We start from the raw sequence: 14,784 nt of genomic DNA on the forward strand, positions 1-14,784 counted from the left end.
CCCGCGCCCCCCGTCCCTCCCTCGCTGGCTGGCTGGCTGGCTGAGCGGGCAAACTTTCTGACCCATAGTGAACGTCATGCTCATTTTTGAACATTCGCTTTGATGAGACGTGACATCTAACTCAATTTATTTTTAATTATTAGTGAAACGTAAATATATACAAATACAGTCGCTTGATTGGTCAACTTAAAGCGCCACCATGTGAATAATGACGGCGGTGCATGCGGAGATATTTGTTGTGTGTGTGTGACTTGTTTTAGGGTTTGTTGAGGCTCCACAGGGGGTCCAGACCACTGAGGGGGTCTGCGCTCTCGGCCGCCCGCGTCCCATGGAGACCCTGGCCTTCCACTGGCTGCAGGAAACTCTGCTTGGTCACCCGTTGCTTGGCCCCCCCGCCGCCACCGCCCTCCATGGAGAAGGCCTCGGGGGCCAGCGAGGCCAGCAGCTCCAAAGACGAGGTCGGCGGCGGGGTGGCCGTCTCTGGTGGCGGCGATGCCGCATCTAGGCCATTGGGTGGCGGAGGGGACATAACGGCAGGGGGCGAGCCCAAACTGTCGGGGGGCAACAGGGGTGACAAGGGTGAGCCCGGCAAAGCGACAGGCTCCAGAGGGGGGCAGGCGTCACTTGGCGAGTGAATGGACGGCGAAAAGGAGCGGGGTGGATCATCGTCGTCGTCGTCGTCGCCGCCGTCATCCAGGTCCGGGTCGCCGGAGGGCGGTACACTGAGCTTGGCGATGGTGGCCTGGATGGAGCTGATGGGCATGTCACCACCCAGAACCAGGTCCTGCTGGGAATCCTGGCGGGTGTACGACTGCAAACAAGACCAGGAAGTCACCGTGGCAACTACTGCTGTAAACCATTGTGGGACCACACCATTCTCTCGGCACAAGAATCTTCACTTTGGACCATACCCCGAAGACTAGAATCTTCTCGCTTGACTATAACCTTCTTTAGGGAGTACCACCTTCCTGCGGGTTGAGAATCTTACCTCCGCATTACGGCTTTCACTTTTGACTCTAGCGACTCGGTACCGTTTCTCGGAACGAGAACAGTCTTTGACAACAAAAGTACCTTCTCTTGGGAAAACTACATTCCTTTGTGCCTATTGCCGTACCTCTGGACCAGAACCTTATCTTAGGAATAGAACATTACACCTTGGGACTAGAATTTTTAAGGGGGTTATGATCTGGTGCATATGTGAAGCCCTTTGAGACTTTCCCGTGATTAAGGGCTACATAAATAAATTTGACTTGACTATTTTTTCCCTTGACTAGAACATTTTTCAGAATAGAACCTTCCCTTGGCACTAGAGCATTCTACTGGCACTTAACCTTCTCTCTGGACTGAGAGCCTTTCTCAGGAGTAGAACCTTCTCTTCCGGACTAGACCATTCTTTGGTACTTACTGTAAAGCCTTCCCTTGGAATTACAACCTGCTCTTGGGACAAGAACTTTCTCTCTAAACTAGCACCTTCTCTCAAACTTCTTTCTGGACTACAGCCTTCACTTGGGCTTAGAGACCATTTTGTTGACACAAGTACTTTCTTTCTCAGGTGAAGACTCTTCTCTCTGGTCAAGAATCTTATCTCGGCACTTGAATCTTCATTTGGGACAAGACTATTCTCTTATGACTAGAACCTTCACTTGGGACAAGTACCTTCTCTTGGGACTAGAAACTTCTCTGTGGAGTAGATCCAAACAAACATCTCTGTGTAAACTGCATGCATTTGCTTGTTTCAACGTGTAATTGTCATCACCTTGGAGGCGGCCGTAGTGGCGTTCCTGTTGTAGGTCACCACGGAGACACCGTGTAGAAGCAAGATCTGCTCGGCGTGTTTCGACACAGCCTCATAGCAGAACTTGAGGTGCAGCTGCATTGGACAAGAAAGCGCGGGCGCTCGGTTACTTAAGCCCAACAGCCAGGCCACCTTTCAGGACGGCGTCATACCTTCTCCTGCAGCATGTTTTTTCTCTGCTGCCGCATCTTCTGGACCAGGGCTCGCAGGTCCACAATGCCGTTGCCCGCCTCCAGCTCCTGCACTGCCGCGTACAGCAGACAGAAGGCCCCAGTGCGACCAACGCCAGAACTAGGGCACAGACAGACAGAAACAGACAGGGTCAGCATGTTCTGGTTGAGACTTTCGCCAATGAGTGTTGGACTACAAACACTAGCCTACTCATGAACATTGATGTTAGGAACATTTCCCAAGGCTACAACTTCTCTCAGGACTAGTACCCTCTCTGGGGACTACAGCCTTCTTTTATGGGACTAGAACCTTATCTGGGGACTATTACCTTCTCTCATGAACAGGGTTACAATAGTTTGGTATTTTTCATGATCAATTTTAATTCATTTGGACTTTTATTTTTAAAAAAATCATTATACCTAGTTTTTTAATGCAGGTTTGTTTTCATTTTTTCCAAAATTGCTTCATTTTTTGGTTTTTATTAGTTTTAGTATTATTTTTTTCAATATATGGAGTACTTGTCAAGTGCACAATAAAAAAAACAAAAAAAACCCATTACATATTGTGTAATAGCGTCAACTACAATTCTCAAATGACTGTTTGAGACTTACCTTCTTGTGTGGGTCAAGAAAAAAAAAAATCTCCAGTGATTTGCGAGAATAATCTCATTTTGATCCGAAAAAGTCAGATATCCAGCGATCAGCGCAAAATTCTCATCCCTGCTAGTACCTTCTCTCTTGGGACTAGTTCCGTCCCTTACGACTCTTCTCCAGGGAGTAGCAACTAGTACCTCTTTTGGGATGAGTATATTCAATTGGGATGTGACCGTCCTTTGGGAAGGGGTCAAAACCTTTGTGACTAGACTCTCGGTACTAGTTACTTTGCTCTTGACTCGCACGAGAACAATCACTTGGGACTAATACCTTATGTCTAAGGTCTAGCACATTCACTCGGGACTAAAACCACTTGTATTGGTACATTTCCTCCTCTAGGGACTGGTTCCTTACGTCTAGGGTCTAAAAACTTCACACTTGTGTCTCGAACATCTCCGTACATATGTCTACGTTTCCAAGTAAGGTATGTCTGTATTGGATTTGTTGTCTGACCTGCAGTGGACCACCACAGGCATGTGCATTGGTCTCTGGTGCAGGTAGTGTCCATGGACCTCCTGGATGAAGTGCAGCAGGTTGCTCTTGCTTTCGGGAAGCCCCCTGGTGGGGGGGGGGGGGGGGGGGGGGAAATAAAAAAATAAAAATCATGCATCACAGAACAAACTGCAGCCAAGTCAGCACTGGGAGCGAGTGCTCGTACAGCTCTGGCCAGGAAGTAAACTGCAGGTGGACCACGGTGCGCTTCAGGCTCTGCTCATGGTACTGCAGGCAGATCATGCGCTCCACGTGGGTAGCCGTGGTCTTGAGTGTGGTCAGGCTGAGCTTGATGGGACCCTGAGACAGCTGTTGGCCACGCTCCGTCGGGAAGTAGCGCAACACTTTTCCCTAGCAGGGAAGGAGCAACGGCGTCACAAAGCAGACTCGTATGAAAACACAAAGAACGAGGTCTGGACAATTTTTTTGCCAGCATCTCTGCTGATGTGCACTGCTTACACTAACAAGAGAGGAGCTAGTTTACAAAAAGCAGTCAGCGTTGCCAACTTGACTTTTCAACACTGCTTCACAATCACAGTTTCCTGGCACCGGGAATCCACAAGATGGTGCCAATGGAATACTTTTACATTAAGACTTAATGAAGCTCCTCCACTCTCTTTAACATAGTTCCTTGGCACCAAGATGCCACAAAATAGCTCAATCTGGATTAATTAGATCAATCAAGGTGTGAGAAGGAGTTTGTTTTTTAAGGCCAACAAAAAAAATAGTCATGGCGGTTACCTTCTCCACTTCTTGCTCTGACACCAGCATGACCACCAAGGAGACCTTCTGTTCATAGACCATTAACCAGAAGTCGGCGGCGGTGCCTGTGAGTGGCGCCTGCGTGGCAATGATTTGCGGGCAAAACGGTGACAAGTCTTTGATGTAGCTGGCGTTGATGTAGTCGTCTTTGCCTGACTGCAGCAGCACGCGGTTGAGATCGTAGGGCATGACGTCCTGGTGCCGGTTCTTCATGGTGTAGCAGCGGGCGATGGCGATTGATAGCTGCCGGGCGTCCCTTTCCTGCTGCTCCTGAAGATCCTTCCAGTACATCTCCAGCACTGACATCCCCTTCTCGCCGTCTGAAGGCTCCTCCAGGGACTCTGCCCGCGCTCGGAAAGCTTCCAACTCAGTATGGAGGCGGGCTACGAGCTCCGGAGCTGCGTACGGATCGCCTTTGATCAGAAGAATGCCCTGGGAGTCCTTCTTGCGACGCTCCCCTTCCTGGGGGTCTGCTTTAATGGGCTGGAGGACATTGGCGGGGGACTTGGTGCCTCCCGGCTGACTCTCCGGACTGGAGGACAGAAGGTCGTGGTTGCTGGCGCTCTGAAGCTGGAACAGAGAAGTGGAGGAAGGACAGACAGCCGAGGGAGACTGAATTGTTGGCGGCAGTGTGCCGCCCATGTTGGGGGAAACTGTGGGTCTCTGTTGGGGCGTCAGAGCCAGAGGCGACGGTCCAGGTGTGGGGGATGTAGAGTGTGCAGGCGACGGGGAGGGAGGATGGTTTGGCTGTCCTGGTTGTCCTACTGGAGGACCTCCAGGACAAGGTTGGAGCATGTGCTGGGGAGGCATGTGAGGATGTAGACCATGTGGACCAAGGGCAGGTGTCGGCAGTGGGGCACTTGTGGGCACATGAGTAGTGCCTGGAGCTAATGGGTACATAGAAGGCTGCGCGTGGGCGACGCTATGAGAGGGTTGCGGCTGTTGGGGAGCGATGGACTGTGGCGCCAGGGGCTGCTGAGGCATCATGGGTAGACCTCCAGGGTAGCAACCGCCCCCAGTGTGGTGGGCTTGGACATGGGTGTGACTGGGCATGGACATGGGCGGCTGAGTCATGTTTGAAATGGGAGGCTGTCCAGGGTGGGGGTGGTGCTGTGGGGCAAGGGACGTGGGGGGGATGTGGCCTATGGGAGCCCTTGGAAGATGACCCTGAGGACCAGGAAGCAGATGAGCTTGTGAAGCAGGAGGCATTTGCGCGTGATGTGGGGGGTGAACTGTCTGGCTGGCAGGAGGCAGCGGCCCCCTGGGGCCACTTGGTATTTGTGGGTGGGGTCCCAGTTGCTGGGCACCGGGTGGCATTGGGAGGTGTTGGTGAGGGAGGTAAGGTTGAGAAACAGGTGGTATGGTCTGGGATGTAGGTGGGAGTTGGAGAGGGGCATTTTGTGGAGGCATCAGGCCCCGAGGTGGACTTGGCATGGGGCCTGGCAACACCTGGGGGTGCTGCTGGGGGCTGTAGTTCTGAGGGGCCTGGTAGCCTTGGGGTATCTGGGGGGGAGCTGTATAGCCATTTTGCTGTGGTTGCCTGTGACCTGGGAACACTTGTGGGTACTGTGGAGGGGTGGCAGGCCTTGGTGGGGCACCAAGCTGTGGAGGGACACCAGGCTGCAGGGGGGGGCCAAGTTGCGGAGGGGCGCCAAGCTGCGGGTGGGTGCCTGGCTGGGGAGGGGGGCCAAGCTGCGGATGGGTGCCGGGCTGTGGACGGGGGCCAAGATGTGGAGGGGCGCCAGGCTGCGGAGGCATGTATCCGTGTGGGTAGGCCTGCATCGGAAGGTGAGGGGTCGGAAGCCCTCTCGGTCCAGCTTGGTAGCCAGAGGACAGGGGTTGCCCCATGGGGAGTGGGTACTGATGCTGCAACTGCTTCTGCTGTGCCATTTGAGGCACAAACTGGGGGTAGGCAGTGGCACCCATCTGTGGGGATCCAGTGTAGGCAGTAGAAACTGAGGGTGGGACGGGGGGTCCGGTGTAGGCAGGAGAAGCTGAAGGTGGACCGGGGTAGTGGGGTGTCGGAGTGTAGCTGGGTATAGGTGCTTGAATTGTGTCCACAGTGGTGGTTGAAGGCCGGACTGGGGCAGGACAAACTGGGCCGGCTTGGGGGACTTGAGGCCTGTAAGCCGCCTGTTGTGGGGGCATCTGGGGGGCCACGTGCGGAATAGGTCTACACGCCATGGGTCCTGGTATGGGCAGAGTACCAGATGTTGGAAAATTAGCAATCCGAGCAAGAAGCTCAGGTGGCGGGAGATTGGCCGGGAAGCGAGGAAGACCGGCAGCTGAGGGACCAGGCCAAGGCAACGAGCTGCTACTGCTGCTGCCCAGGTTGGCACCCGGGGGGAGGAATGCTTCTGGACCTGGCTGATGAGCCGCAGAGGTGGCAAGCGAAGGAATGTCCGGTGGGAGGCTGCGGAGCGCCTCTGGCTTGTCTTCTGATAAGGCCAAGATGGCGGCATTAATTTGGGCTAACTCCGGATCCTCCAGACTGGAGTCTTCATCCTGAGATTTGGGCTTCAAGGACGGCTTTGCTGCTGTGGGTCTCGCTGGAGGCTTCTTGTTGACCTCTCTACAAGGAGAGTAGAGTTATGAATATCGTGGCAGTCGTGTGAAAAACACTTCTCTCCATTTTTTTTCCCATTCACTTATTTTTAACTGAGTCATCACATTAAAATGAAAATGAAAATGAAAAAAGTTTCCAAAATTGGAGATAAGTGTTTTTCACAGGACAGCGACGATATGCGATAGTTTGAGTAGTTGCAACGTAAACCGAAGTAGAAAACCTACCTCTCAAGGAAGTGCTTCCTCTCCTCCATCCTGCTCTGGCACAAAGTCCTTACTCTCTCCAGCAGACGTGAGGCTTTGGCCTCCAAGTCATCGTAGAACTCCTTGCCCTCCTGCGACTTCTTCATCAGGTCCTCGTAGGCCTCGTACGAGCCCACCAGGCCCTCCACCATGCCGGTCCACTGCTGCTCCGTCTCGATCAGGCTCTTGCGGACCGATGCGTATTGAACGTAGGTCTCGGTCAGAGCCTTCAGAATGTTCTCTTGGGCTGACAGATTCTGGTCAATGTAGACCTTCACCGGCTCGTACTTTTTCAGCTGCTCCTCAAACACGTCCTGGAAGTATAAGGTGTGGTTGTGAGTTTCTGTGAGGTCTGGTACTGGGTACAGCAATGTTCTTCCTGGTTTGGTGCCTCACCGTATAAGGCCCGGAACAAAAAGACATACCCTTATGCCGGCTTTCTCGGTGGTGACCAGGGTGGAAGTGATGTCATCCTGCTCGATGAGGTCCCGCAGTTGTTTCTCCAAATTGCCTCTCTGGTCCTTCATTTCCTGAACCTTCCCCAGGATGCGCTTCATGCACTGCAGCCCGGCCATGTCCTCTGCTCAACACAGCACAATGTCGTCGCTACTTTTGCTCAGACTGAAGTGCAACGAGTCCCTCATGCCCATTTTTACCTTCGCTAAGTTGAGGCTGCGGGAGGGTGTCTCTCAGGCTCTCCAGCGGTCCGCCCAGCAGACGCAGGTTGCTGATGTGCAGGTTCATCGCCCGGTGGAGCTCCGTGTTGGTGAAGCTGGCCTTCTCGTGGGCCTCCATGTATTTCTCCAGATCCCTGCGGAACTCTGCTAGAAGCTGAACGTGTGCGGCCGGGCGGGCCTCGGCTGAGCCGCCCGATTCCGAAAGGGTCCGTTCGGCCACCTCGTCTGAGTCCAGAACGTCTCGGATCTCTCTCAGGGACGACTCCACTTCGGTGAAGATGCCCGAGAGGACTGAGGCATAGAACACAAAATTGAGGATAGTCTTTGACCCAACCTTTTGGGTCCAGGGACCCAAGAGGGAGAACTTTTTCAGAGGAACACATCATTCTAACGTCAATTAAATGTAACTGCCGGGTGTGACCTGAAATTCCTGAAGAATTCAAAAGTTGCACATTTTGTTAACATTACAATGACATCACTTTTGGAGGAAAAAAAAGTGAATGTTGAGAATAACCTTGTTTTCCAAGAAGTTGTGATCTGTACAAGACGACATAGTGTACTTTCTCTCGATGCAAAAAAGTTTGGACTTTATTCCTGCAATAACATGCAGTTTCAAAAAGACTACTTCATTCGTGCAGGGTCGTACTTACGTCACAATCATATCGGACTTTTTAATTGACCCAAAGCTAAGGTAAGTAGGGAGTAATTGGTCTACAGGCGCATTACGCACCTTGCATGGACTGGACCAGACTCTTGACGGTGTCAGGTCGCACGCTAAGAGCAGCACACTTTGCCATCAGCACCGGCGGGATGTGGTTGTACATGTCTAGGTTGTCTACGGACTCAGCCTCCACGTCCAGAGAGTCCATGAATTGCCTGCAGGGAAGAGAAGACACGTGTTAGCTTAGCAATTAGCGACACGCCATCATCACACGTGCACGCCGCTCACTCCAGTATGTCGTTCTTGCTTTCGATCTTGGTCATGATGTCTCTCAGCAGCTTGGCTTTCTCCTCGCTGAAAACACAAACATTGTGTGGGAGCTCATGTGTTAAAGTGCTAACAGTGTTGGTGTGCTAACGGTGTTGGTGTGCACCTGTAGAGGGAGGCGGATTCATGGGCCGCCATGGGCACCAGCTTGGCAAAGAGGTCCGGTCCGGTGACACTCGGGTCCGTGGGGTTGACGGGCAGCGCTTTGACCAGGGGGGCGCCTGCACACGTTAGGGAACTTTTGTCATTATGTTCTTCACTCAGTCAATGGCAGCCATTCACGCTGATCACGAGCCTGGAGCAATTTTACAGCATTTTGACAGATTTTGAAAGACAAAGACAATATTGTACCTGATGATTGTTTTTTTTTTTTGTTTTTTTCAACATCGATTGTTGATTCAACCTTTTTGCATTTTCTAGTAATGATTCTCTAGCACAGTTTTAAGAAATTCAGCCGCTTGGCCAAAATCCAGAGAAAAATACCTCCTGTGTAGCCATATCAAGCAAGTGCCTTATTTTGGGCTTTGTGACATTTCTACCATCTGAAGAGTAGCTTCATCTAGAAAGCAGTCACACTAAAATTTCAGATTTTCTTTCAGAAAAATCAGATTTTTGATCATTTTGCCCCCTCCTAGCGAAAGCAAATAATATGCGTGTTTTGGCCCAGCCCTATTAGCGCACTGTGCTAACTGGCTACGGCGCACATTGGCGGCTTCCGTGTTACCTTTGACGGACGTCAATGTTTCCAGAGAAGGAATGGACTCGTGATAGATGAAGTCATTGTCCTTTTTGGCAGAGTTGTATCTACAAGTAGGTCAGTCAGTTAAGAGTAAACTGGGCAAACCGAAAAGACTGGAGGAGTTTTGAAAAAGCCTTTCTTACTTGCCGCCAATGACATCCATGGTGAAATGCAGGGCCTCCTGCACCGTGTCCGGCTGACCCTGGGCACACAAACATGTCTCGTAAGAGCGCCGGTGTGATTCGGCGCTGACAAATTGGGTACCTTGGCCAGCTTGATCGCCTCAGCCAGTTTGTCCAAGGCGCTTTGAAGGTACGCCAGCTGCGCACAAACACAAACCACCAGGCGCTCTCAGACACAAACACAATCGAGTACGTAGGTATGGCCTGCAACCGTTTGTGGCGTAGGTGCACGCCTACCTGCTCGCCGTACTTTTGCTGCTCCTCGGCTTGCTTGCACATGTGGAACTGTTGAGGAGCGACAATGAGTTGTGTGTTGATCGGGATCTCTCGCGCGCACACACACACACACACAAACGAGCACGGCGTGCGCTTTCACACTCACGTGCGCGATAGCGGCAAAGTAGTAGATCTTCATCTGGACCAGCTTCTTCCAGTCCTTCTGGATCTTCCCCAGCATGGAGGCCGTCTCAGAGTTCTCCAGAGCCCGGCAGGCTTCCTTGTAGTAATCCACCACCTGGGGGCAGCGCAGGCGCTTAGCGGCCGTGACGTCGCGACATTGGAAGGACTGAGCGTGGACACGCCCACCTGAGCGCTGATGCGAGCCACCAGGAAGCTCTTCCTGTTGTCCAGCATGGATTTTTCCAGAAGACACTCCTGAGCCTGACCCTGACACACACACACACACACACAAAGGTTTTACGACAGTGAGTGAGTGCATGCGTGTGCGTGCGTTTCCTACCAGCATGAGGTTGATGTTGAGGTTGAGGATCTGGTGACTCATGTCGACGCTGAAGTTGTGACTGAAATGGTCACTCAGGTAGGAGAAAGCTCCTGCTGAGCACTGGAAGTGCGTGCATGACACCTTCATGCCCTGCAACCCCAACAGTGTGAGCGTGTGTGTGTGTGTGTGTGTGTTGGTTCATGTGTTTGGATGCATCATACCTCCTCAGACACGCGGTTGTCCATGGCTCCCAACATGGAATGCAGAGCGCCTGCAAGTCAACACAGAGGATTTGTTTTGGGTTTTTTTCCCCCCAACATTTTCTTCAATGAAATCCAACAAATGGCCAGGGGTGGCTACCGGACACTTTCTGTTGCTTCGTGGCTCTCTGTGCTTTGGTTTATGTCCAAAAAGTGTGTTTGGGGACAGTGTGGCTTGCTTGCTGTAATTCTAGAGTGGCTCCAAGTGCTCGTGACAAATTGTCCGTGTGTTTGAACATAGTTGGCCAATAAAGGCGATTGTGGTTGAAAATGATCATCAAACTATGACACATCAAGTGTTGTCCCCATGACGGAGGTTAAAACAATAAAAATAAAAGGTATGGCAAATGAAACATTTCTCCTGGCTGACTCCCCTACAAGGAGGTCATCCAAAATGGCCGCTTCAAACCAAAATTGCCGACTTCCTGTTGAATTTCAGTCATTGTTGCTTGAAACTTTGGGGTTCATCCTGGTCTGTTAAGACACGTCCAACCAATTTTGTGTCCATCGGTCAAACTGGTGTCAAGGGTTAAGTTTGGGGGGGAACGCATTTTCACTAGGATACAAACAATTGCAAACATTGGTGAGCTTTCAGAAGAAAAAAAAGGACACCCACAAAAAGGCTTCAGAAGAAGAAGAAGAAACAAAGAAGAAACAAAGATTCCAAGAAAGTCTTTGCACTGCCTATTGGTCAAAGCCTGAGAATGAATCAAAATGGTGACTACTTCTTGAATGGAGAAATGAGCAACGTGGTTTTTTTTTTTTTTAGCAGTGAAAATTGTGTCAAGCAGACAACCAAACGTATTCAACTCACCAAGATTGTAGAGAATACACGCCTGCTCGTAGCAGATGTCATCATGGCTCACCGTTTTACCAGAGAAGATCTCAGTCCTGCGCGCGCGCGCACACACACAGTTGACATAATGCAGCAGCTTTATCAGCTGTTGTTGCGTCGCTTGACTGAGTCAGTCTGTTGTTGTCTCGGGGGGAAAATGATGTGACACAACTTTGTGTGTGTGTGTGTGTACCATGAGATGGCCACAGCGGCCTCCTGTCCCGCCGACATGGGAACGCGGCCCTGGAGGTAATGAAGCTGACCAAAGTACTTCCTCAACGTGCTGCATCCCTCAAAGTCTCTGGTGACGTTCACGGCGCTCTGGCGAAACACGCAAACACGTTTCAGGCGCTGCGTCCGGCCGCGCTCACGCGAGCGCCAGCCCACCTGCCGCAGCGTCTCCAGTTTCTTCAGCTGCTCGTTGTAGTTGTCGGGATTCTCGTTGTAGTTCTTCAAGATGTACTGCAAGACACCAGACAAACGGCAGGCAGCTATCCTTACACGTTGGACAACACATTCGCGACAAGGTTTTTGGAGTTAGCGAAAAAACAGGAAATAACTCACATTTAAAAAAACCTTTTTGGTAACAAAAATGACACATGCTTATGAAAAACAAAAAGTGAAACCGCGTCCCAGGCTTATTAAACTATAGTGGCAGCGCCCGCTTCGTTTGCGTTCTTCGTCAATCAAGATCATAAGAGGAGATTTCAGGGTTTATTTGAAATGTTTTTATTTTGGTATTGCTGTACATTCGTAGCTACAGAAGTCACTCAATTATACTTTACTTTATTGCCTAGTTACCCTTTTTTTTTTGTCTTGTACTCGACAAATACTCCATATATTCAAAAAGACTACAACTAATAGAATCTAAACTAAAATGAAGCATTTTCTAAACCGAAAAAGTGAGCAACTTACAAGCCATTCTTGAACGTAGCATCCAAGAAGGTGCCAACATTCCCAAAGACGCGTCAGAGAGAGACAAGCACGTCACAGAACATTCTCGTCATGTCAAAATGAGCGAGACGCTCTCAAAGTATGCAAACACATCACAAGAGACCACGTCGCACAACGTTCAACAACATTTCAACACGTCGCAACCGTACGAGAGGAACACGCAGACGTCACCGAACGCCGTTCGGACACATCAATACGACAAAAAAGGACCGAATTGATCAAATACCTGACGAATGGAGTTTTCTACAGACTATCCCACTGATGAATCACATCAAAATACATATTGCGTCATTAAACAATACCAATACCAAATGAGCATGTGAGGTGCAGGTATTTTGTCCGCCCAGGATCGCCATCCTTCCCATCTACATTGTACTATGACTTTGAATGTGAATGGCTTTAAATGGCAATGCCCGGCCTGTGAACAATTACTCTCCCTGCACTATAACGGCGGGCCCCTGTCAGCTGAACAAAATGTTCACATAAAAGCAAAGCCTTTGTGTTTTTGGGATTACATCTTGGAAAATGACATAAAACAATCAAGCTGTTTTATCAGCCACTGCTTGTTGCAGTAAAATATTTTCCAAATATCACATCTTGAGTCACCGTCAGCCTTTACGACCATCGGTACGCCGATTAAGACATCGGCAAATATGGTTCCAAAAAGGGTGCTCCCTAATCCCGTGCCGGTGCAAGCAACCAGTGCTCCCAGTTAGTGGAGAGCCCGGTTTTAATTTGAACCAATCCGAAACGTTCACTTTAAAATATATCGAGGCATGTAGCGAATGGTCTTTTATTGGAGCGATACATCAATGGAAGAAATGCCACATTGAAAGTAGTGCCAAGGTCATTCATGTGTATGACAACAAGAAGACACATTACATCGTGCCCTCTCCAACTGAGCTGTAGCATAACCAATCATATCATAACCCTGCTCAATCCAGTTGAATCATTCTGCTTTAAAAGCATCCTTGAAACGATACGTATCGAAATATGTATCAAATGGCCTTTCATTAATGCGCTGCACAGCTCTAGTGCCAATAGATGATGGAACACAGTGTTTCACATCCTTCATCGTCACATTTTAGATCAGGAAAACTCACAAGACACCACCAAACAAACGTGTCAGCGAGAAAAGGAGATCAATTGATTCATGGGCATCTAGTGGATGAGCATTTCATTGTTCTTTCTGGAAACGTCGCTGGCAGTGATTGATCGAGAAAAGATGAATGAATCATTTTTGGACAAATTAGGTGAATTTTTTGCTTTGCGCCCGATTAAGTCCGACCGCACGTTGGTTGGGGAATTGTTGACTTTTGTCCATTTGGTTTTAGTGATGGCGACGTGTTTATAATGTTTCTGAAAAACGAGGAAGCGATCAAAGGTAAAGAACTTTATCTACAAGAGGAAGGAGACCGATAAAAGCTGAATTCGACACTTTTTTTCAACACAATTTGTATTTTTATTTGATTTTGTTTTTTATTTGACGAGAGAGACTTTTTGAAGGTCTACTAACCGAAATTCACGTACAAACTTGTTGTGTTTTCATGGCCACTTGTTGCTACTTGCTAGCTGTTGTTGTCATGGCGTCGCCGCTTTGAGTCATGTGACAGTTGACGTTAACTCGGCCGGATCAGAGCCGGTCCAGCTGGGCCGTACCGGCCCGTGCTGGTCCCCTTGAGTCCGCTTATTAGCCGTGTTAGCTTTTTCGTTAGCCATCAGCAGATGACACCGAAGGCTCGGTCAAGCGCTTGGCTAATACGAAGCTATCCATAGCAAACAAAAGGCAGGCTGATGCTAGCCGAGCAGTTCGGCCTTCTGGTAACTTCTCTCGGATGTTGAGCCGGACAAACTCCGCCGCTTGGCTCGGTTCCGGTCAAAGCTGTATTGTTTACGGCCACTTTGGGGCCAGTTGCTGCCCAACTCGCTCGCTCGCCACGGGTCCCCGCCCAGCTCACCTGCCTGACGGCCGAGTTGAACTGGAAGTCTCCCGCTTCCTTCAGGTCGAGCCATATCATGGGCATGCGGGGGACCGCCTCCATCGCGGCGGCTGCTGGCGGTGCCCTCAAGGCCGCGAGGATGTCGCTCGATGTCGGCCTCGGGATGACGGAGGCAGGCGGCTCTCAAAGACGCACTCGGTTCTTTTCCCCAAACAACTGTGTCATGGAGCCGTCCACGCTTGAACCGGAAGTGCGTCGACGTCACGCGTCACGTTTAAAGCCAAGGAGTAACATGCGCTTGGGATTGTGGGAAATGTAGTCGATATTTCAACCGGAGCTTTTCTTGCGTTCTGGACCTTGGGACCGCAGCAAGTGATACGTAATATATTGTGTTCATTCTGTCGCGTTCTTGGGTTGCACAAGGAGACAATAAATGTCTTTTGAAACACAACATAAATCTGATGATATGGCCAATGATAATTCAATGTGCTGCATAATGCATTGCTAAGATAAAGCTTTATTGAACGCGCATCATCGTAAAGATTGATTGATTCTTCTTCAGTGCGTCACTTGCAGTTGAGCATACACGGGAGTGCGTGATGATGATGCAACTTTCTAGAAATACACATCGATGAGGCGATAAGGCTCCCAAACCTTTTTGGTCCAAGAAATTTTCCCAAGGGCCCCAACGCCAATTAAACATCAACTACCAACTGTACTCCTGAATGCCTTGAATACAAGAAGAAGGATGGCTTTTCCCGAAATGAAAAAGAGTAACCTTCGAGAATAAAATCGGATTTTGTCAGG

At 50.1% G+C, this 14,784-nt stretch overlaps 1 protein-coding gene across 3 annotated transcripts; it reads right to left on the reverse strand.

Moving 5' to 3' along the window:
* Positions 1-110: 110 nt before the first annotated feature.
* Positions 111-14,240, reverse strand: ptpn23a (protein tyrosine phosphatase, non-receptor type 23, a). Of its 3 annotated transcripts, XM_086036969.1 has the most exons (25): positions 13,996-14,240; positions 11,471-11,545; positions 11,277-11,404; positions 11,063-11,139; positions 10,210-10,259; positions 10,007-10,138; positions 9,853-9,933; positions 9,650-9,781; positions 9,505-9,552; positions 9,350-9,406; positions 9,229-9,287; positions 9,071-9,150; positions 8,453-8,567; positions 8,308-8,373; positions 8,089-8,234; positions 7,338-7,649; positions 7,107-7,261; positions 6,664-6,995; positions 3,853-6,445; positions 3,278-3,462; positions 3,073-3,177; positions 1,948-2,086; positions 1,757-1,870; positions 1,657-1,680; positions 676-811 (listed from the first exon to the last, which is right to left on the reverse strand). In XM_086036969.1, exons 1-24 carry the CDS (start codon positions 14,077-14,079, stop codon positions 1,669-1,671), a joined length of 5,277 nt encoding a protein of 1,758 aa, XP_085893095.1. In that variant the 5' UTR covers positions 14,080-14,240; the 3' UTR covers positions 676-811; positions 1,657-1,668. The 3 variants fall into 3 exon arrangements, with proteins under 3 accessions (XP_085893093.1, XP_085893094.1, XP_085893095.1); XM_086036967.1 differs by lacking the exon at positions 1,657-1,680 and having other exon boundaries at positions 111-811; XM_086036968.1 differs by having other exon boundaries at positions 660-1,680.
* Between the last annotated feature and the right edge of the window lie 544 nt (positions 14,241-14,784).

Source organism: Filicampus tigris, chromosome 8 (genome assembly GCF_054856515.1).
Source record: "Filicampus tigris isolate MCC_2025a chromosome 8, RoL_Ftig_1.0, whole genome shotgun sequence".
NCBI classification, from domain to species: domain Eukaryota; kingdom Metazoa; phylum Chordata; class Actinopteri; order Syngnathiformes; family Syngnathidae; genus Filicampus; species Filicampus tigris.

Bases quoted from the DNA above. Each gene is read 5' to 3' on its own strand.
- ptpn23a (XM_086036967.1), bottom strand. From the start codon at position 14,079: ATGGAGGCGGTCCCCCGCATGCCCATGATATGGCTCGACCTGAAGGAA. The intron at 11,546-13,995 runs GTGAGCTGGGCG...GGTGTCTTGCAG, and splicing joins TCAACTCGGCCGTCAGGCAG to TACATCTTGAAGAACTACAA. The intron at 7,650-8,088 runs GTGCGTAATGCG...TCTATGCCTCAG, and splicing joins TCTGGTCCAGTCCATGCAAG to TCCTCTCGGGCATCTTCACC.